The sequence below is a fragment of the Coccinella septempunctata genome, chromosome 6, assembly GCF_907165205.1.
Source record: "Coccinella septempunctata chromosome 6, icCocSept1.1, whole genome shotgun sequence".
Classification (NCBI taxonomy): domain Eukaryota; kingdom Metazoa; phylum Arthropoda; class Insecta; order Coleoptera; family Coccinellidae; genus Coccinella; species Coccinella septempunctata.
Window position 1 is genome coordinate 16,873,822 of NC_058194.1, and position 24,819 is coordinate 16,898,640.

At 33.3% G+C, this 24,819-nt stretch overlaps 1 protein-coding gene across 2 annotated transcripts; it reads left to right on the forward strand.

Moving 5' to 3' along the window:
* Positions 1–1,777: 1,777 nt before the first annotated feature.
* Positions 1,778–23,770, forward strand: LOC123315214 (branched-chain-amino-acid aminotransferase, cytosolic). 2 transcript variants are annotated; one of them, XM_044900822.1, is made up of 7 exons: positions 1,778–2,257; positions 11,233–11,367; positions 18,998–19,207; positions 19,729–19,959; positions 20,928–21,231; positions 22,470–22,624; positions 23,257–23,770. In XM_044900822.1, exons 1-7 carry the CDS (start codon positions 2,234–2,236, stop codon positions 23,443–23,445), a joined length of 1,248 nt encoding a protein of 415 aa, XP_044756757.1. In that variant the 5' UTR covers positions 1,778–2,233; the 3' UTR covers positions 23,446–23,770. The 2 variants fall into 2 exon arrangements, with proteins under 2 accessions (XP_044756757.1, XP_044756758.1); XM_044900823.1 differs by lacking the exon at positions 1,778–2,257 and adding an exon at positions 7,990–8,025.
* Positions 23,771–24,819: the final 1,049 nt, after the last annotated feature.

Genomic DNA, 24,819 nt, shown 5'->3' on the forward strand with positions numbered 1-24,819 from the left:
TGATGCATTTAAAATATACGAGGATGTTTTGATATCTAGTTAGCCTAGACCAGTTCCATGAATAAAAAAAATTGCATTACCATAGCAACGAACAATAACTCATTAGAAGTGTCAGTGTGAAGTTTGAGTTCATCAAAGTAAATCAGAGTTACGCAATAAATTGAAAGAAGAAGAAAATTGGAGTATCCAGCCATCATCAAGTACCTGTATTTAAAAGGGTTTAGAGGTAAGCAGATTTACGAAGATATGCTTAATACCCTTGGTGATCAATGTCCTTCGTATGCGACCTTGAAAATTTGGACTGCAAACTTCAAAAGAAATAAATTTTCCAATGAAGATGATGACCGATCGGGAAGGCCAGTTTCTGTGTCAGTCCCCGAAAATATAGATGACATGACATGATTTTATCAGATCGTCGAATTGGGCTAAAACAGATATCTGAAGCACTGAATATTTTATACGAACGCATTCATCATATAGTTCACGTCAATTTCGACATGAGAAGAATTGCTTTAAAATGGATCCCCAAATGTTTGTATGTTGACCAAAAGCGTGCAAGGCTAGAAGCATCGCGTTCGATCTGTGCGAACGATGTAGACTTCTTAAACCAAATTGTTACTATGGATGAGACTTGGGTATGTACATTTCTACGATCCAGAAACAAAGCAACAATCGTTGGAATGGCGACACTCTGGTTCTCCAAGACCTAAGAAGTTTTGAGTACAAAAATCTGCTGGAAAAGTCTTGCTTCAGTTTTTTGGGATTGCCATGGAGTAATCATGATTGATTTTTTGGATAAGGGTAGAACAACAGACATTACTGACCACTCTACGGGAAAAAATTAAAGAGAAGAGACGCGGAAAGCGATCCAAAGGCAAATCCCATGTTGCCATGCCAAAAATTCGTGATTTAGGGTTTCAATTATATATATATATAGTATATATATAGTGAGAAGGGGTTACAGTTCACTGCGACCTTAAGGTCTATTGTGCCCCCTAACAGAGCTGTTTTCATCGCGCCCTTTACAGCTCGCCTTAGGGTTTCAATTACTAGAACACCCCACTTATTCACCAGATTTGGCTCCATCCTACTATCATCTCTTTCCTCAACTGAAAAAAAGTTTGAAAGATCGTAAATTTTCTTCCAACGACGGGTTAATGAAAGCTGTGGAGGTCTGGTCTGCAGAGCAAGAAGAAACATCTTTTTTGAAAGGTCTAGAGACGTTGCAGGTTCGCTGTAATAAATGTATCCAATTAAGAGGCGAATATGTTGAGTAATAAATTATTTTGACATTGAATTTTTTTGGTTCTATAGTATGCTAAGATTTATTTGTATTTTATTTTTCAATATATCCTCGTATGGCTTCTATTGAATTCTGATTGCTAATTATTTAAGTTTCCCAATGTCTTTAGTTATGATTACTACACTACTACAGGACTTTATCATGTGATGCTAGAGCGAAATGCACAATATTTCGACTCTTGGGCTTTAGTTTTTATTATGATAAAACAAAATTCTCGCTTTCAAGAAAACTTTGCATTTAGGCATAAACTACATGAATTATGAATGAAGTAACAATGAATGGTGTCCGGCGCACCAAGTTGGCCATTCAATTTCGTCAAACCGCCTCATGTTCGTGAAATAACAATAGGTGCCCTTACCAAAGATCCAGTTGACTTCTTAATTAATTCTATAAAGTTTCGGTGGAGGAACTGAATATAAAACAAGAACCCAAGTAAAATGAAAATTTTGATGTCATTATGTTTCAGTCTTTTTCGAAAAGTACACCCAGACCTCATAACTTTGCAGAAAGTAGCAACGTAGCTCTCTTGGAAAGGTCATGATCTTCTTATCAAAATCAGTGTTGAGACATCAAGTAATGTGTTCTGAGGCGGTTGAGCAAACCGATATCGTATCACAAAAAAAAATTAATTGGGCATCTCAGTTTGGATTTAAACAAAGTTGCGTCAGTTGGATTTGTTTTCATTTTCTTCTCTTTCAAAATATTTCCGTTTCATAAATTAACTTGAAATAAACTAGATAGCTTATTATTCATGAATTGATTGAACTATACACAACAGAATTCAGTGGACTATTCGAATTGTGTGAAAAACTATTGACCGGTTTGAACTCATAGAGTAAAAGGTGTTGAGTGTGATAGTGATCTCCCTTGACGTCGAAGAAAAGAAAGACCAAGTGTACATATCGAAGTGTTATAAGTAGAGGATCCTAAATGGCCGGACTGTCATCGAATAAAGTGAGTAATATTTCAAAGAATTAAAAGTTGTAGGTACACCGAAAAGTTGATTGGGATGATGCAAATGAATTTATATTATTTTGTTGGCCGTCATGATCCACAGTACATTAGTGGTACATATATGTACAGGGTGACACAATTTAAAAGCAGTTTACCTAAAATATTTGCCAAAATTGAGTTTTTTCCGGACAAGTTTTGAGCATACTTTAAAAAAAGGATGAGATTTTTAGAACACCAATGATGCAATTGGCTGAGATATACCTCGACAATTCTACGAAAAAATCAATTTTCACATCAATATAAATGAGTTGAAATTCAGCAAACTCTTAGAAATTGAAAGAACTTCTGATGATTAAATGAACTTTAGAAATATGAACCAATAGCCATAAATGGCATGAATCTTGTAAAGTCAAGTGGAATAATAACGAGACACAAAAACAATTTATTTGTTTAGGGGGGTGTTAAATTTGTTTTTATAAGTTCTGAATGAAACAATGTACTTAAATACTGAACGGAACTAGTATTAAATTAGTATGGAATTAAAAGACTATACTCAAAAATATGTGTCGCATGATATTACTTGAATCCACAAAAAGAAATAGCACAATGTTTTTCATCAACTCCTTCGAGGTAATTTATTACATATTGGTGAGAAGGATTCTAGAGTATTCCTCTGTGGTGTGGTCACCGACATACATCATATGTTAGTCTTGATTTGAACATATATTTTAACAGAAGACTCCTGACATAAAAAAACACATTTTTCCTTTACTATTTTCTCCTATTCGGCTCGGTTGCAAATATACTGGATATTGAAAATCCATAAAAAAATTTATTTTGAGTTATATCTCACAAATGATTTTATCGATGAAATGATTTTCGTTTTTTTTTATATGATGAATTATCTCAGAACACCAAATTTCAACTACATCTTCTAGTTTCATCCTTATGAGCATTACATAACGTAAAATTAGCTAAGATTCAACAAACCTAACTCGTAAGTAAAAGTGAGATGCAAGTTCACTAATGAATATTTGACCATTTTGGCAAATGAAAGCATTTCTCGCATAATACGCCGTTTTCTTTTTATCTAGGCTGAATCGGAAAAAATGGTAGAAAAATATTTTGACCTCCAGAATCTCGAAATATATGTACAAGAATCACCACCCACCCTGTATATTTGCAACACTGGGAAAATGCAAAGTCAATTTCTGAGAGTTGTGGCCTTTAGGATGAATATTTCTGCTGGTTCTGTTAATAATGATGCTTTGAAACCATGGCAACATGTTGCCCATAGATTACAGAGTAGAATGATGTTGCCATTCCTTAATGACAGAAGAATGTTTTTATGCCTATCCTTTCTTCACAAATTGGTTAACAATTTTGTGAATTAAGTCCTATTTCTAGAGCAACATAGATAAACATATGTTTCCATACGGTCATCCAGAAATTTCTTCTTCTTCATGAATTGATGTTTGTCCAGATGCAACGATCTCGCGTCATATTTGGAATTTTCTCGAATATTAAAAGGTATGTTCTGAGATTAAACTAAAGACCAATTTTAATTTTGTTTCAGTATACATTTTGTCAATTTCAAATTTTCGTTTTTACTTTTCTGCATCAAATGATTTGCAACGTGCTAAAAATATTTATGTAGATAGACATCTTCGAAATTAATATTTATTTTTTAACGAACAATTCGAGCAGCAGGAATACGAAAGTTAAAGGTAATACTATTTTATTGACGTTGTATGCCATGCTTCGGGGTAAAAAATAGTTTTTCATTTCTTTCTTGACTGTCTCACTTCAACACCACTTGACCCCATGTTATTTATTATTTAGTTGAAACGTGTTTCGCTATATTTTATAGCTTTCTGGATAAAAAAACGACTTCGAATTAGAGAAGTCATATTCAAAAAGTATAAGGATAAAGATGCTTTTATGCATGGAAATTGTTCATTATTTTTCTTTTATTCTGGCAGAGATATATCATGTATAAAGATTTTTATGAATACTTTATTTATTTAAGAATAAGAACGCTAGCAGGTGAGAACACCTAAAAGTCTACCAACATAGACAGTTTTACAAATTAATCTTACTCTCTATTGATAAATGTACAAATAATAATCAGAAAATTACCTGAAAATATCCTTCCTGTAGGCTCGAACCTGTAAATTTGTCACAGGTATAGGACAAATATCACAATGCGTTGTTTAGGGAGATAATTCATTTCCTTTCATTTTGTATGTTTATGAGCGCCTCATTAATTCAATCGATAATATTTTCAATATTCATAAAAAACCATAGTATTTGTAATTTTTCGGACCATTGAGTATCCTAGGGTCCAATAAATCAATGGTAAGATTATTCATAACTGAATTACAATAAACAGTTCTCAAATATGGTAATTTTTTATTCATTATTTTTAGGATTTTTGTTTCATTATTATTATTAAAAGCAATATAATTCAAAATATCACACATATATTCTAAGCAATCCGAAGAAAATCCAAAGGATGAATCCAAATTTGAATAACTCAAATATTTCTTGGGAATAGGAAATCTATTAGATTTGTATTGGAAGTGACGACATTGCCACGCACTCGGTACAAAAATTACCCTAATAAAAACTAGTTCGACAGTAATAGGTCTTTACTCATTCCATGACAATTCTTTAAGTTATTATTTACGATTACCTATAAATGAATCAGGATCGCCACGATTTTGCTCAGTCTTTCTAAACGGCTATCACTTGGATCTTCTTCTTCTTCTGTTATGATACCCTATTTATTAAGGAGCAGGAGCTTTTGGCCTCGTGAGTATTCAGACTGGCTTCTCATATGTTTGGTTCATAATCCTACCAGTTCTAGATACTCACATTCTATGTGTTCAGTTGGTTTTTTATTCAATCCACTCCATACAAGAGATATTTGTACCGACAGTGTTTCATCAGCAGTTCGACCATTTACCTCAAGCTCAGCTCGTAACAGATTCAGGAGCTATCCAATGTAGGTCGATAAAGGCATCAGTTTTTTCCTGTACTAGTCAGGGAGCGTTCCTGCAGATGAAATTTTTCATTATTTTACACAGCTTCCTAATAATGGAATTTCATAAACCCACTTAAGGGTTCAAGTTTGATATGTTTAAACTTTGATACCTTTTCCTTAAGCTTTTTCATTTTTTCCAATACTACACTGCTCTGCCAACCATAGGAGAGTCACTTCATTGCCTCTGCCTAGTTGCTTAGTGCTTTAACCTCCTTCCAATATCACTAGAAAACTGAAGACTTATTGTGCCTCTAGCAGTAAGATAGAGGTCTTAAGTCACAGAGGCATAGGGATCTTTACTTGCGGTCTATATAGGCCAATGGCCGTATCTCCTTTTTACTTTGATCCTCCAGAATAGCACATGGATGACTTTTTGTCTCAAAGATTCACCAATGACAATATAGTTAGCACTACATCCGAGAGTTTTGCGAAGCGGTTTCAATCAAGCTGATTCAATATCCTTGTCTTACTCAGATTCAAGGTAGAAGTATTTCGCCTGGGGATATTTTCATTGCTCCTAGTAGGCCGCATTTCCTTACATGTAGGAGTAGGGAAAGCAGATCTGATCTAAAAAAATATGGTAATTGTCCTTGGATGGTGGCATAAAATACAAGGTATGCCATCTGAAGCAAAATAATAGTATTCTACTTTCGGTCGCTCTTCTTTGAAAATATCCCAGTGGAATAGATCATTGTCCAAAACCTCTAAGGAACCATGCACATTTTAACGATTCGTGATAGTGAAAATTGGAAATTACTTGAAAAGGGTACGTTTTATAATTGGGTATTAATATTATAAATTATTGTAAATGAGAATGAATACTCCATGCCTTTATCGAAAAACGGAACAACAGTTTAATTGTTGTTTCAAGCATTTACGCTTTCCAAGAATTTAAAAATATTAACTTCGATGATAAGGCTTGTTTTGTACCTATTCATGCATCGGCCACGAAAATGAAATGTAGTGGAACAAATCATTCTGGAGATATAATAAAGGGAGAGTATTTTAATTATCATCTGTCAGATCATATTATGAAAACATAATTTGGATAATAATAATATTGATGCTGAAAATGCATAAATAGCCCACCTGACCCTCAAATTCATGCCAAAATAATAACTCAAGTCTCACCAAGATACAGGCGGATTTACTGATTATTTCCATTTTTTTGATTAGTTATAACACTTAGATATGAGCCAGCCTTTACATTTTTGGTGACATTTGATTCGTTTGATCTTTGTCAGGGGTGCGATCTATCAACATAAGAAAAAAACTCTGATTCTAGGTCGGCCTCTAAAAAACCTATGAGTAGGTTTCTAGTCAAAACTTTACCCTGCATATCAATATTTCGAAATTGAATTCACAAATTTGGACGGAGCAGAAAAAAATGTATAAGATTAAATGTGTTTGGTGTTTCCGCACACAACTTTTTCACTTATTAGCTTGAGTCAAATTTAGATGTTTCGAAAAAGACCCAAAAATTAAAAAATGGTACTTTTCCAGCTTGAATCATCAACTATTTTTTATTCTACTAATTTCAAGTTTCCAACCTTGTTGAGAAACTACGAGGCATGTCCGTATTTCGGAAAAATTTTCTAGTAAATGACTGAGTTTCAAACTTGTGTGCATAAATTCATCATCAGATTGCACCCTATTAAAAAAAATCAAAAAGGAGGAAAGTTGCTCATTTTGAAGAAAACATAGCATAGTTTCATTTTAAAGATCTACATTTCGAATTTTAAAGTTCGAATATCTTATATTTTATAGCTACAACAAGAGTTTGATCATCTTTCAACTATTCTGATGATAATAGTAAATAGTTATAAACCTAAAGTGTGTTATCTACTGAACGTCAATACGTACAAAATGCTCGGTTGTGTTATTATTTTTACCGAGAATATATCTGAAGAGTGATGAAATGAATTTTTTGCGTGATATGAGGTTACATTGCAGACTAAATATTTTTGTATGATGTGAATATGTGGAAGAGTTAATATTCCACTATTTTCAGTTCTTCCAATATGCCTAGATTTAACAGCAAATAGATCTAACATAAGTACCAAATTGATAAAATAAACTTGAGAACGAGTGCCAGCAATCAGTTTTCTCATAAAGTAGGTAATCTATACTTTGTCAGATTAAATAATATAAATCATTATATGCATATGTATACATAGATATTAGTTTTGGAAATTCCAGAGTTTACCTGAAAATTCTTTCAAAACTTCATTGTTCGTTTATAATATGAAACACGTCCTCAACAAATGGAAGCTCATTCTATTATCATCTTCGGAAAATAGCTAATTAAGGAACAAATTAATTCCCTTTTTTATTGAAGACGAGTTGCTTTGCATGAACAAAAGTTAAATATATAAATCCCTTTGCGTATAATATGACACTGTAATGATGAAGTAATCCTCATTAATCATTTCCGAGAAAGGCGAAAGTTGCAGAAAAATCCAAATTTTGTTATCTTGGCCTGTTACTTGATACAGTTACATATCGAAATATTTTGACGCGAACAGTTTGTCCTCTCTCTCTGGAAATTCGTGTTGAATCCATTCATTGGATGTCTGTGCATCTTGTTAAAATAGTGGTGCTGAAGAATATCTTGTCATTGAAGCTCAATTCCATATACTGAGGCATAGTTAATAAAAATTTTATAGTCATGTAGCGCCACCAAAGAAACCATAAGTCTGACATGAGAAGAAAATTTCAAATGGTAGGTAACAAAATATATATACATAATACATATCCATTCGTAGCAATTGCAAAACATTATCGTACGAGTAAAAAAATAAGAAATGGGAAAGGGCATAACTTCATTATCACTATTTAATTCGTGATATTTGAATTTTCACTTTTGCAATGATTGTTTTCTCCTGAGTAAAATATATATATTTTCAATCCTTATATTCCTGAAGCATATTATATCTGACTAACTAGAAGAAGGTATGTTGCTCTGACGAGGTCAAATGAGACCGAACCATGGTCAGCATCTGCTTTTCTTCGGAGGAACGTTCTCCATTTAGTGGCCCTGACGATGGCAAATTGTCTAGCTCAGTTCAGATCGCTGATATTTATATCGGCGGGTGGTATGCATCTGAATAATTTCTTATTATTATATCTGACCATGCACTATTGATTATACTACCCAGAAGGTAGTAAACTAAGTATCTGGAATGGAGTATTCCTGCGGTTTCAACCAATTCATTTATATGTATTTGCATGTTATCGTTATTGAATGATCTCAAAAAATGTAGAGAACTTAGATTGAGAGGTGGCTGAAAAGATAATTAGCTACAACAACACATAAACTATTCGATGTTTATAATTGTGGCAGTTGGACATGAATGGTGAAGTGGAACCAAAATTTATCAAGATGTCACATCGCATAAAAAATGGGAAATGATATTGAATTCAAAAAAGGTCAATCGTTTACATTCGAGTAGTCGGGTTCATGAGATGTTCTACTCCTCTTGTGTTATCATCCAAAATGAATCCCGAATTGATTGCTTGTCGACTGATTGATCTGTCTATCTAATTCGGTTGAAATTTCAAAGATACTTGTATCTGTTTATCAACTGCAGCTGTGAATGTAAAATCCTATCCGTATGGATGAATGAGGATTTGGATGGAATTGGTTCTGAAATCATCCAACATTTTACCAAAAGGTCTTGTCTTATTATTTTTTTATGATAATATTCTAGAAATTGAAAAGCCATAGGAATCTACTGTAGAAGATGCTCTAGAGTCTACAATATTGTTAAGGGGCCTTCAGAAACAGTAAAATTTGCTGTGATCAGCTTCTCAGCACCACCAGGTTCATTGGTCTCATTGATTTAGTCAAATAACAGCATTTGCGGTTTTGTCGGCTGCATACAATGCTGTATGGAAAGATGGTTTGACATTCAAACTTTATACCTATCTTGGTTCGATAACTAGAAAATACTGTCAGATAAAGTGTCTCGTATTTTGTCAACGATAATAATACTAATTTCTAGAATTCAAACAATGGCCTTTCACAAGGATAAGTTTAAGAATCTCTTATTTTTAATGAATAATGGATAACTGTGTCCTAAACCCTGCTACTTCCTCTACGAAATTCGTACCTATATGCTTATATTCCCCAAAATCTATTAGATTTAGATTTGAAATATTGCTATTTTCTTTGGTTGTATAAGGGCCACAAATATACTGCCTAAAACCGAGGTTCCATTTTCCCTTTCGAATAATCAACAGATATAGAGAAAATTGAGGATAATTTTTGGTAATTCTTACTTAGAACATGATTTTAATCTTGAATGTCTGGATTCCTCTCCGAATTCCAAAAAAAATTTGTATAATTCACGTCTGAATTTGAGATATAGGGAAAATATTCCACTGGTATACAGGGTGAGTCTTTGACTTTTGAAATTGTTTAAACGAAAGATTCCTGAGGATAAAAGAAGCACTTCTTCTCGTTACCATTTTTCCAAATTCAGCTCGGTTGAAAAGAAACAGGCTGTTAAAATCCATAAAAAATTAAATTTCGAGTTAAATCTCACAAATGATTTTTTCGAATAAAATGGTTTTCGCACTTATCACTTTGCTGTGATAGATCTTCTCCGAACACAAAATTTCACCCACATCTTACAATTTCTTCATTATGACCATTACATACATATCCTAAAAATACAAGAACTTCAAAGAATTCAGCTCCTGAAAGTAAGTTGAACGCTTATTTATGAATATTTGACCATTTTGGAAAATAAAAGTATTTCTCATATTTTCTATCATAATGCGTCGTTTTCGAGTACCTAAGTAATTTGTGTTAAAAACTAAAAAAATTTCTCAGAAATTAGGAAAATTGAGTAATTTGGCTGAATGCAACTCTTTCTAAGAGATCTACAGATGTGTAGAGTAATAGATTCAACTTGATTTGTTTTTTTCATTATGGAAACTCAAAATGGCTATATCATTTCATCTAGGCCGAATCGGAAAAAATGGCAAACCACAAAAGTGTTACTTTTGACCCAATGAAGAAGGTTTGAGAATTTAATCCATAAGCGACACGTTCTGACACTATTAACCTCCAAGATTCTATAGCGAATTTTTTTGAACACATCTGAAATTCTGATGAATATAAAAAAATATGCTTCGATCAAAACTTTCTTAGGTGCTAAGATTAATTGTCCACTAGTCCAGCATCGACTATCCCATAGACAATCATAGTCATATTTCAAATGAACGAACTTATTTCCAATTTTTCTCCTTTTTATTTGACGGATATTTGAAGTATTCATCAAAATACTTGGTCCAATGAATCGGAAATAGAGTATTTGTCCTAAATAAAAATTAGAGAATAGAATATTCAGAAATTTCCAGAAAATAAACGATGGATTGATGCTTTGATCTGAAAAGGCGATGACATAGGTTATACAAATACTGTTCTGAACTTTGTACCTCATTGTCTAGTTGCAGTGCCAGGCAAAAGGTGAATGATTTATGTTCTTTCGAGCCAGGAGGAGTAGATACAATTTTGGATATTTGATTATTGTATTCATTGATCAGACCTCAATTTATGATTGTATTTGACAATTTATTATGGATTTATGATTTGATTTACCTACTACAGGGGCGTATATAGGTATATTATTAACAGGAACACTAGACGCAAAATTATCCTTCGAATCTCAATCCCAATTAAAAATTTTTTGATTGGGTAAGCGTCTTATAATTATTATTTTCACTCTGTATATAATAAAGGACTTGTTGAAATTTTATGGATAATTTCGAAAGTAGTTAAATGATTTACATCAATCGCATTAATTCAGTGTAGAAAAAAAGTAATGAATTATTGTGTTAGTTTGGAAACACAAATGAAGGAACCCATTCTTGAAATTTTTTGAAGTCAATTTTTTTCAACATGACAATTATTACTTTTCAGTGTTTCTGCAGATGGGTGCTAAGACACCAGCATAAATTGAAGCAAATGGTCCGAACATGTCATCTGAAAGTGAAGGAAGTGTATGGTTTGGACGAGTACAGGAATGAAGAGCCAGATTCACAAGAAACTTTTAAAGTGAGTTGGAATCTCAAAAGTCATTCAATAATTTGCCATTTCACCAATTTTCGTGTACCACCAATGTTTTCTTGCACAGGATGTACACTTTTCAATGTCCACTGAGGGGATCTCGGAAACATAACGAGCTTGACCAACATATTGCAAGATTTTCAGAATTTCTCATAAATTTTTTGTTCCTGGAATAGAGATCTGAACCGTTAATATTCTTCAGAAACTTTTTTGAGTTGAATCCAGTGGCATTCTACAGAAATTTTTCTACTTTTAAGATTTCGAATTAAGAAACATAATTTTGTGTTATTGAATGAAAACTATTATTGAATTTCTCATTTTTGTCTACTGTTTTCTTGGTTACAAAACATGAATACTCGAACTGATTAATCATATTGGAATATTTCATTAAATTCTTACAATGATCAAATTGTGGAATGTCTTGTACACATTATAATTTTATAATGGACTGTAATTTTGCGAAATGATCATTAAAAATATGCGGATTAGGTGGAATACGATATGCTCGAATGTCATATTCACAAGAATAAAAATGGTGCGTACAAAATTTATGTATTAAAATGGTCCTTGCACAAAACACAACCAGCAAAATTTAATCTATGTCAACTGACATAAATAACCGGTAGATTATACTGGAAGACTGTTATTATTACAAAATTTGCGCCAAATGTTAACCTCTATACAGGGTGAGTCTTTGATTCGTACAAATATTTCAACAGTAGACTTCTGAGGTGGAAAGAAACACTTTTTTCTTATACCGAATTGGCTCCGTTCATAAGATACAGGTTGTTAAAAAATCATAAAAAAACGAACGGTTTTATTGAATGAAAGGAATTTCGGAATAAAGTTTCTCATTGGCTTGATGAATCTTTTTCAAACACAAGATATCACCCAGTTTTCTCATTATGACCATTACGTACCATACAAGTACCAAAAATTCAAGGAACACAACTCTTAAAACTAAGTTGAACGCTATCGAATGAATATTTGAACGATTTGTAAAATAAAAGTATTCCTCATATTTTCTGGTACAGTGTGCCGTTTTCGAGAATTTCTGAATTATGAAAAATTGAAAAGTATTTGTGAAATTTGAAAAATTGGGTACGTTGGCTGAATACAACTCTGTTCAAAAGATCCACAGATGTGCATAGTGTCACAGATTCAGCTAGTTTTTCTGAAGGTAAATTTGTTTTTCCAGGGGTGGCACTGCATATTATGAAAATTTAAAATGTCTATATCTTTTTATCAGGACCGAATCAAAAAAAATGGTATGAGAAAAACGTGTTTCTTTTGACCTCAAAAATCCACTGTTGAAATATTTGTACGGGTCTAAGACTCACCCTGTCTACAGGATGCGACAGAGCCGATTGATTAGTTTCAAAGGGCTGTAAAAATGGTGAAAGTTGGAGAAAGACGGTTTTATATATTAGAATAAGTAGTAGGAAACAAGTTTTTGACCGCTTTTCGGCATATAGCGAGAGGTTTGGCCGGATTTCTTCGGTTATTCTCTGCTTGATTTGTAGCAAGGAGTGAGGACGATATTTGAAGTACCTATCTTTAAGATAGCGCCAAAGAAAAAAAAGGCAAAGATGCTCAGATCCAGTGAGCGTGGTGGACACCCCTTTCTTCTAAGTGAGATCAGTCGTCACCTTTAAAACATCTGTCTCAAAACAGCTGATGAAATTCAAGCTATGTGGACTGTAGCTTCATTCTGCTGGAACCAGATATCACCTAGATGGTGTTCTTAAGCAAGTTTTTTCTATGCATTAAATTCTAAGCTCACCTCAATGATTTCGATGAAATCAGAAATTCAAAGATCTGAATTTTCTGCAGAATGCTACTTGTATGTACTCAAAAAATTGCCTTTAGAAGATTCGCGTTTCGGATTTCTAGTTTCGAAAACATAAAAAGTTGAAAGAAGTTTTCAAAATCGTCTAGATGTAAAATTTTACTTTTTCAACATTCCTCGTTTCTCTGAAAAATAGCTTGACTACAGAGTACATATAATCTTTTTTGCTCCTGCTCTTCTATATAGTTTCCGAGGATATATAATTTGGGACACCTTACCTCAAATGATAATACTCAATATTGAAAATTACTGATCAAATTGCGAGCAGCCTGGCCTTTATTCTATACATATACGAGTACAAGGTGGCTATAGGAATATATGCTTTGTTGCATATCTTTTATTCATATTGCCCCTGTTTCAATATCAAGTTGAACTTTATACAATACTATGCAACTGGTGAGAATATATTCAGTGTTGCAACCTTAAACAAGGCAACTTCCGAACTCATTTTATTGAATATTTGTATTAGCATGATCCTTTTAATATTTTACTTTCCTAAACCAACACGAAAATATTGGTTCATTTGGTCACTTAAGAATTCTGTAAATGTTCTTTAATGAAATGATAAAATATGAGTAACTTAGGAAGAGATCTTGAAACATTTTTCGATCTCAAGACAAAAGCTAAAAGCTTATTTTGGTGGTTTTGATGAACAAAACGATTTAGCATTTGAGAGAAAGCATTGAGAATTTCGAATTGAAGGAACTAATTTGGTACATTCAAACTAGATAAAGATTGATACAATATTCATAATTACTACCTTCTATCGCTGAGACAAACCAATAGTCTTAAGCACTTTGAAGAAAAAGAGATGAGGTAATTGCACTTGGTGACAGTCAAAAGATATGTTTTCATATCTACATCTCTACATGCATGTGAAGTGTATATATGTAGCTAAACCCACAGTCATATTAGTCTTGTCTACATAACATTCTCTTCTTCGTATTTTACCTGTAATTTAGGTACTACGTGTCCTGGAATCTTTAATGTGTTTTTTATCTAAAATGATTATTACCTCTTACCTGGAAAGAGAATATCAGAAATGTGACTTCTGAGAGTCAGGCTGCGATCACTGAGCTCGCACGTCAGCGATTCTAAGATGGAGGTGCCCAAGGAAACTCAACAAGTTAGGCAAGAATAAGAAAGTATATTTAGCCTAGGTATCCCGCCACTCGGCGATCAAAGGAAATGAAGAGGCCTTCAAATTTGCCAAGAAACAAACGCAAACAACTTTCCCGTTACTGTTGTGCGATATAAGAAAATGCATCTACAAGAGTTTCAGGAGGAGGAAAAAAACCGAGAGAGAATTAGGTACTCCGGAGGAACCTGGAATACTCCACTGCGAGATCTAGAAGTATCTGGATCTTAGCAAGAATATGCTATACACCCCTTTACTGGATTTCTTACATAGCGTTGTCACCTCATGAAGGACCTAATGAGAATTGACAACTGCAGCTTCTGTGGGGAAGGGGATGAAACTTCAAATCGCCTGATGATTGAATGCTTCGCCATTGTTAGCTAAAGCAAAAAATGCTATGGACGAAAAAGCTCCTTGAAGCCATCAACAGTTCATTAGAACTCTGGAACATAGCCTCGAAAGTAGCTCTGATACAGAAATTGCTTGATCAAATTTGGAGGAACTTTGTAAGATGAATTGCAAATATTGAAAATTTCCGGTCGCTTAGTACTTCCTAGAAATTAGCTAAAATAATAACAAATGAAACACTTGTTTTTATTAGTTCATTCTCCATTGTCGTAACGAAAACAGAATGTATGAATAGAGAATAGAGATACAAATTAATTTGTTTCGAGGAAATTCTCTAGGACGAATTGCAAACATTGAACTTTAATTTCGTAGAAATTCAAATGAAACATTTATTTTCATTATTTAATTCTCTATTGGAAGTGGAGAATATTGATTGAATCAGACTGATGATAGTTCAATAATCACGAAACAGAAAAGCTGCACCCTAACATATTTCAGTGTATATTCAATATTTACTCCTGGTTTCTTGTAGATACAATTTGTCTTTGTGCATAGCCATAAGTGCTAAATTATATCTACCAGCAGAACGGTATACAGAGTGAATAAGGACTACCCCTTTCAGATTCAGGAAATAATTTCACTAGCCGAAATCTCGATTCTTCGACCTCTAGGTTTGGAGGTCAGGTATAATGTGAATATGAAGATGAAAAGATAAAAGTTACGTTAATGAATGAGAGTAAATGATTTCAAGTGAACGCTGTTTATCTGAATGTTACTTCTGTTATGCTTCTAGAAATTCTCCATAAGCATTGAAGATTAATTATTTTATCACATTTTGAGCTGAACTAGTCTGATAATCGGAGAACGCTCTGAAGTCGATGATGTTGTCTGAGTGGTATACAGGGTGTTTTCAAAGGTGAGGCTTTTTTTATGGAAGGTAGAACTCATCAAAATAAATCGTTTCTCAAAAAATTGTCTATATAAAATATCCCAAGATGGTTGAGATACAACCCCTAGAAATTTGACAAAATTTCATTGAATTTCAAGTACGGGACTGTGGAAGGTGACTCCGGCATTGCAAAAACGAAACAAAATGAAAACATATGGCTGGACAATGAATGGTTCAGTACCAAGTTCATCGGATTAAAGGCATCAGGTCTCTTGACAGAATAATAATTGTTGTATCGTGCATTTTAGGGTGAAAAAAAAAATGTAGAAAATCGAGACAGTTTCTCGAAAGTGCTTATGTTAGTTGAATTATGATGTTTCCCCATTTCATCCCACTTTTACGACGATTGTTGGAATGTTCGAACAAGAAGATTGTGATGCCCATTGTGAAAAAATTTGTGAATAATTTAGACGAATTTTATTGGTGAGATTTTGAAGTAATATTCTTTTTTTTCACACTTGTGTCCTAAGTCTCTTCTGTCAGTTGGTATCGAAATGAGCCATTTCATAAAATAGTGTAAGATACTGAAAACTAATGAAAAAGATTCGGAAATCTTAAGTTTCCAATTTCATTACAACGTAAATATCGAACTTGCGAATATCCTAAACGAAACCTCATGGTTGTTTCGATAAGTTCTTTCCATTGCTTTGCTATAATTCAGCTAACAAACGGTCTAGGGTCGTAATTGGATCTATTTCAGTAATCATTTTCTATTTTTTTCAACTTTGTCACTTTTAGAGTTTTGGATAGGTGATTTTTGGTGAAACGCTTCATTTTGACCAGTTCTACCTTTTGTTAAAAAAAGCCTCACCTTTAAATACACCCTGTATATGTGGATACCTGATGCTCCAACTTATTTAAGGCAGGCTTTACGTTCAGTCATACTTATCTATTGCAGTTATTGCTATGGCGAATGCTTAGGGTTAAACCTACCCTAAAGAAGTCGGTGCAAACGGGCATGAAACTAGTACTATGCGCTATTTTCTTCATCCTTACCGTAAGGAAATATCCTTCAACGATTCAGGAAATAATATTCGATTAAATCATAATGGGATATATCAAATACCATATTTTGTCATTGATCCATGGGTAAAGAAGTCAACTGAAATATGGTCAATTGTATTTCATTGGAAAAATTTTGCTTACGTTCAAAAAAATTTTGCGTCTTTTTGATGGAATTTTACCTCGAATACAGTAGTTCAATAAGTCCATTTATACTAGAAAAGATCGCGTTCCCTGAATATTGTTGAATTCTATCTTGATATTAATTTACGAATCAGGTATTCCATATTCATCTCGAATTTTATAATGATTATTCTTTACACTTAAGAAAAATGTATGAATTTTTTTAATTTGAAACTTCAGTGGCCTTATCGGTGATGTTTCGCCTAAAACTGCGGTAGATATCTTCAGAGGAATTTCGGTCTGAGATTGTTGAATCTCAAACTGCAATTAATCTGGAGTATCCTTATGAAACTGTGAGGTACTCGAAACTAAGGTACAGAGTGGGCAAAATCCGTTGTCTATTGGGGAGATATCGAGAACTGTAGCAGATGGAAGAAAACGGATGACACATTTTCGAGATCTCAAGTAATCCAAATCTGAAAAGAGAACTGAACTTTCATTTCTAGATTTGGAATTCTAATAGTTTTAGCATTCATAAGTTAAAGAGAATATTTCCGCAGGTTTTAATTTTTGGCAGAATAAGCAGTTTGCTTCTGCAAGTTACATTGATTCAGATTGTTTCAATAACTTTTTAAACCCGTTTGCAACATCCGAGAATTCTCTAGAAAATTTACTCGGGAATTCATGCGCCGTGAATTCTTTACCGTTACATACGCACTTTCGGTAGAATTCACTGTTCAGATGCATACAAAATAATCTCTGCCGTTTTCTTACTAAAATTTGGTAGAGAATTCTCGGCTGCTACAAGCGGGCTTTACACAGAAATAGCTTCATTATTTTTCAAGTTGGAGAATATCTGTTGAAATATTTTGTTGTATTACTGATGATTTGATAATGGTTATTCTTCAACCACGAAAAGTTTGTAATGAAATTTCATTTTTTGGTAGAAATTCATCCTCACTTTAGAGTGATTCAGTAACTTTTTTTTCGTTTTCGGTTCTAATTCACATAATTTTTATTCCAATGCAGGAGTTAGAAAACGTGGAACACCACAAATATTCCAGATCGTTTTTACCAATTTTTCCGTTATGAAAACTGATGTAGCACCATGAAAAACATCCCGAATTCGAAGAAAGAGTTCTTGTTCGCCCGTAAGACAGAATGGAGACATTTTATCTACGTGAATTTTACCGATTTTTGGCACACGAGGGACATACCTTTTCCGCACCCCGCCGGCTGGTCCATCATTTTGTATTTAATAGTGATTTTGTATTGAGTACTCAATGTATATCGATTATTGATTCTATATCGAGTAATCATTCTGTGCTAATTATCCACTCCGTAGCAGTTCTTACTAATGATTTATCCTGTATTCTGTATATTTTTTTTGGTTGATTTCTGTATCCAAGGTATTTATACTGTTTCGCTGCGGATCCGTCCTGTATAGGGAAGTAAGCGTGCTTAGCTCGTTTCAGAAGGTCCTTTCGTTTGCATAAAAAGTGTAGCACTTCTACACTATCGAATCTAGAGGTAGGATAACATTTCGTACTACCAACTTGAAACCTCAGCTACAAACCACCCTGTCCTGTCCGAGTTCCACCTCTGCTGTAGAGGGGAGCAGAAAACAGAGTGATGAACTGCTGTGTGTTTTATCCCGTCCTGCACAAGTTCCATCTCTGTTGTGAGTACGATTTTCTGCTGGCGTTAAAACCAGGCGGGAGGAGCAAACAGAGTGCTGAACCGATGTGATGTGTCTTGTCCACTGGTGCAGGAAAAAATCATTTCCCAATAAAGGATAATAGAAATTTGAATAAAATTGTAATAATCCACATAATAGATTAAACAGGCTGATTAATCAAACTCTACCCTTTTGACATAATCAGTTTCCTCTCAATGTTGCCCTCTATTAAATTTGCAAGGATTCGTTCCACACTTCTGACGCTGGAACAACATTCTAGATCTCTTTCAGGCCCAATCAGAGTATTTCATTGTCCACACGTTCAATTCGGCTTGCCCAAACTTCCAGTTTGCGAAAATGGCTTGAGCGTGTAAACGGGCCTTCAGAAATGTGTTATTTTATGAATATCTCTTAAGTGGTGAATTTTACGAATATTTAACTACAAACTGAACCATCTGATTTTTACTAGGACCAGATATTCTACCACAAGGAAATAAGATGTTAATTGATTAAAATGGACATTTTTTGCAGTATAATGATCTAACCACCAAATTAGCGGAACCAGATCAGTTGAGGCTCAAACCAGATGTAAGTGATTTGAAATTCGGACAAATATTCACAGACCATATGCTCAAAATATTTTATCACGAACGATTAGGAGGATGGCAAAAACCAGTGATTATACCATTCGAGAATATTTCTCTTCACCCAGCTGCTAAAGTGCTTCATTATGCAGTAGAGGTGAGTAAAGACTATTTTCAGGATATTCACTAAAATACAAAATAAAGGAGTGAAATAATTTCCATCATTTTTCATTATTTTCTTCAACGTTTCGGCCAGTATTGTCCAGCCGTCTTCAGAGATTTTTTGTTTCAAAGCAGAGAATTTTTCGTTTCTGTCACGAGTCATTAAAATTCTTTTTATATTGTTCAATTTAAGTGTGGCATATTTTCAAAATGGGATGTAATATTGAAAACTAGCGCATATTCTAACTTGAACATAGGATCATACTGGATGTGATTTTCGGAGGTGCCGAACCTCGAGTTTATTCCTAATGCGGAACCACACATTTCAAATATTTTATAAAGTTAGAATCTTCTCCATTAACTCTTCTATTTTTTACTTCTTTCTTTTTTTTTATTTTGTTATATACGTTGATTGAATCACAACAACCTAAAGTGCTCTATAGACAGTGGTGATCAAACTTTGTTAAAAAACGCTAGTACAGTAGGTAACTGATTGTTTAATTTCATATTTTTCAGCTATTCGAAGGAATGAAAGCCTACAGAGGAGTAGATGGTAAAATAAGATTGTTCAGGCCAGACCTGAATATGGACAGAATGAATGCTTCGGCACTTTGCTCAGGTTTGCCAACATTTTATGGTGAAGAATTGATAAAATGTGTGAGAAGGTTGGTGCAAGTCGATCAGGAGTGGGTTCCACACCAAGAAGGGGCTAGTTTATACATAAGACCTACGTTTATCGGCATTGATGTGAGTCCTTATCATTGTTCAATTGTTATTTTCGAGACTAAATTGCCGATGCTCCACTTAAATTTTCTGGATAAGATTAGGTACTGAGGAAAAAAGATTTACTTATGGATGAACTCCAGAAAATAATTTTTATCAATGAGAGACGAGAAAAATAATTCGAATTATGAAATTTCTGGATTATGGATATTACTCTGAAGTAACGAAATGTCTTTGTTGCTAACCGAGATCATGTACAAAATAACAAATATGAGATAAATAGTTGAGTTATTTATCGAAACAGTTGCACCATAATATAATCTGTTCATCTGGGTATTCTAACAGTCCGCATTTGCGAAACATTTATTTCTAGTAAATTCAACTCAATATTAAATTTTCTTCTGATTTTCGTTTACTCATTATATTTCTCTACATGAGAAATCATCTTTTTAAATGAAAAAAAAAAAAAATAAGGTGGATACGGTAATGCCAATCAAAAGGTCAACATCTATATAGCATTTATTTTTGTAGTGTATTCATTCTCTATTTTCAAATTTCTTTTTCTCGAGTTTTATTTTTAGAAATACACATTGAGCGTTTTTGTTATCTTCTGGTTTTATTCGAATTATTTGTGAGTGGAAGAAACTTGGAATATACTCCACTACTCATTTCATTAGAATATATTTTAATTGGAGAATATTTTCCAAGTAATTTCATTTATGATGTGTAAAAACATTCATCTCTACGAGCAGCTTCATAGATACTCCTCTTAATTTATAATTATGGCGATGGGAATTTTCCAACTACGAATGTGCGGATGGAATTATTTTGAAATCATAATTTTCAAGCTATTCTGATAATCTCCATAATAACGAAGAGGTAGATGAGATTACTGTTATTGTAGTATAATAGGCCATATAGATTTTTATAGTATTGAATAGAAAAGCATCAATTTTCTGATATTACATTTTTTATGACGATGCTCTTCTTAGGGATCACTTGGTGTCGCACACTCTGAATCAGCCCTTCTGTATACGATTCTCTGCCCTGTTGGATCATACTTCGATGCCAAAGAAGAGGGTATTTCACTACTTGCAGACCCTAGATACACAAGAGCATGGCCAGGTGGCTGCGGAGATAGCAAAATTGGATCAAATTATGGTCCAACTATCAGGGTTCAAAAGAAAGCAGCAGCAAGGGGCAGGCAACAAGTGTTATGGCTTTATGGCGCCGATGAATGCGTCACAGAAGTTGGAACAATGAACGTTTTCGTTTTTTACATCGACGCAAATGGAGGTATAAATAAATTTTCACTCATTATCACAATTCGACTTCATTAGAGAATATATTTCGCGCACAAAACGAAAACAGAAAACGTAATAACTTCTTATTCATGTCTATTCGCAATCCATGAAACTTGTATCAAGTCATTATATTTCAAAAAGTTAACGCCTATTTCATAATCTAACTCCCTTTAGTTTAGAAGCTTCCTTAAGTCCTACTGAAGAACTGCGAAGGACTAAATTTGATTATAAAACTGATAGATAATAATCAAAATTCAAACCTTCGAAATTTTACTTCTGTTCATTAAGAAAGTATGGCTAATAACTATTAGCCAACTACTAGTAGATAAATATTCACGTAAGGGACAGAGATTTTTGATTTTTCTGATAATTTGTTTATAAATAATTTGAAGATATTCGAATTTAAAGAAATAGATTTCCTAATTTTTCTGACGCATAATATGACCCAGTTGAATCAATAACAATTTGTATTTATTGCTTTGTCACTATTTAATCATGAAATCCAGTTTGCTGAATTTCGACAGGACATTCTGATAATTTATGAATCACGCTTTGAACTTGTGATATGTAAATGAAGTTGATTATAGATTGGAAACAATTAGAATTAATTATATAAATTCATCAAAAAATAATGAGAAAAGAAAAACCTCAAACAAAAAATTATATTTCCACATAGTAACAAAACCAAAAACACTTTTTTATCAATTCGAATCAAGTAATTATACTTCAACTACGTTTAAATCTATATTGAATTGAGGTGAAGTATGGAACCAACTCAATATAATAAAAACGTATGGGGTGATATTTATATAACTTTGCAGATCAGTACAATGACCCATAATGACCATAACGTATAAAACAGTTTTTCGTTACTGTACTTATATTGATCATGTTTGTCGTTATGAGGAAGTGATAATATTTTGGATGATTTGCATCCTGACAGGTATCCCATACCACCTTCTTGGGTTACTAGTTGATCTGAACTTTGTTAATCCAAATATCCAAATTGATCAGTTAAGAAAAGTGAAAATGTTTGCTTCATGCTCTCATTCGGGTTGATGACAAGAAAATACATAAGTTTCATTGAATTAGAAGTACATTTTTGAGTTTTGAACACAAAGTGTATGGATTTCCCGAGGTATAATTATGGTAGTTAATTATTTTCTGTATCTTTCATTGGGATCATTATCTAGGACAGAATTATTTCAATTCAGTTTTTTGAATTTTCAGACAAAGTTCTAGCTACTCCACCTCTGAATGGACTCATTCTTCCCGGAGTAACTAGAAGGTCAATCCTTGACTTGGGTCTTCAATACAAGGACATTCGTGTGGAGGAGAAAATATTAACAATGAAGGATATAATACGATTGAACAAACAGAACAGGGTAAGAAGAAATAAAATCATTGTTCTTTTATATACGAAGTCGATTTTATATTTATATGCTTACGGTACTCGTCAAAAGTCTCTTGAATTTGATCTTTGTTACTTTTATATTGTTAGTTAGATTGATGTCCCATTTTGAAATGGTCTGAATCATTTCATTGAGATTAATCAGATTCCTCAATCAGAATTATACAGGGAGACCATCAGATTTTAGATGGAGTTTATACTAGTCAAGATAATTTCTGAACAATGTTTGGTTTATAGTTGGGGGGGCCTCCATTGAAAGTCTACATGGTGATTTGTGCGATTCGCCTGATTTTTCTACTATTCATAATTTTGGTATGGCTTGATCAATTTTGATGAAATTTTCAGTGTAGAACATTATGATTTTGCAGTTTGAAAAAACACCCTGTACATTCCGTTTTCAATAATTCGTTACCAGTTATAGTTCAACCATAATGCGACGTTACTCAGGTGTTTATATTTTTATTGGAATATCATTTAAGATGATTTCAGACCATCAGTTCTTTTTAGTTGAATATAAATACCCCTTAAAGATAATTTGTCCAAAAATAGAAAATTACTAAAAAAGTTACTCCAGATAATTAACAGATGAAAACTTTATATTCGCAGCTTCTAGAAATGTTTGGAAGTGGCACAGCATGCATAATAAGTCCAATATCCTCCATTGACTATAAGGGAGAACTCATCCAAATACCTACCATGGAGCACACCTACCCAGTATTTAGAAAATTCCGAGACGAATTATATGCAATCCACTATGGTCACAGAATACATCCATGGGCAATCCCGATTGAATAGGATAAGTTCCTCTATGAATTGCTCTTGACTGTGTTATTTTTGATTTGTAAATTATTCGTAAATTATGTTATTTGTTTTATTTATCTAGATAAGTTTAAGTATGTATTTCAATAGATAGCATTGTGTAAGAGGAAAAAGTGATTATATTCAGTGTATTTCTCGCAAGACGTAGATTTTTGTAATTTTTTATATGTTGTTATGGAGATTCTTTATATTCTACTCAGGAGAATTGTCGAAACTTATTTTAAATTGTTTTCTGGTTTTAGGCTGCATGAACTGAATGAATTTGTCTTTTCGATTTTTAAATAAAATAATTGCGACAGTTGATTTCGATTCATTTTCCCTTTTATAATTTTATTTTAACACCAACGTGATGGTTGAACTGACGAGTTGTCGAAAGATTGCCATATTTCAATAGGGGTTTCGTATTTTTTGCCATATTTTATATTACAAGCTTTATAAACTCATCATAAACTGTTACATCGCAATCTTTGACAATGAGTTAACATTGATTCTCTCAGATTTTAGTATCAATGTCAATGAGTAAACTATAATCTTAGTATAACAATGAGATGTCTTTTTTGTTAATGGAGATCGGAAACATTCCAGATCATTGACTTCTTCCAGTGCCCGACAATATGTAAGGAATCTATACAATAAAAAAGTTCCATTTAATTATGAGTATTGAGGAACAAAACAAGAGGCGTTTCGGTCTTATTAGAACATTAGTGTAAGAACTGTAAGATAGTTTTATAGAGGGGAGGGTAGAGAACAACCTTTGATTCATTTATATTTCACGAATTTGATTGTTATGGTAGACATGATTACAGATTATAGAGTAGTGATGATTCTTTTGTGAAGGTTTCTACTTCCTGTTGCTGCATCGATGATGAAATGTTGTGAATATAAGGAAGGCCAGATCTGGTTGGTGACTATCCATGCCCAGAGTGTGGAAGGATCTGTAGATCACCTGATCACAGGAGGGCACACAGTCGCAAGTATCCCTAAGAATTTATAAGTTTTATCGCAGCGATAGTCTGGTTTTTTAGTCTATTTGTAGATTTATTCTCGGTGACGAGATTCAGAAAAGAATGAATGAATAATGAAAACCTTTTCTCCATTTTGATCGAAGAGATTACTAGGCAAATTAGAAAAGACAGCCTTGACGCTTTTTTAGTCGATTATTTTAATTATGGTAACTCGAATATGAAAGAATTTGCATGACGTTCAGCATTATTGAACGATACCGTTATCAGTGGAATAATGCAAAAAATATTGTGTAGCATCCTGTGGAAAATGTAGTGATAAATTCGAAATTTCCTTATTGCTACGACCTCGAATTGAAATGAATTTCAGTAAGTAGGATAATGAAAA

Coding starts and splice junctions, on each gene's coding strand:
- LOC123315214 (XM_044900822.1), top strand. CDS start 2,234: ATGGCCGGACTGTCATCGAATAAA. Junction 2,258..11,232: donor CCGGACTGTCATCGAATAAA/GTGAGTAATATT, acceptor ATTACTTTTCAG/TGTTTCTGCAGATGGGTGCT. Junction 19,208..19,728: donor TGCTTCATTATGCAGTAGAG/GTGAGTAAAGAC, acceptor CATATTTTTCAG/CTATTCGAAGGAATGAAAGC.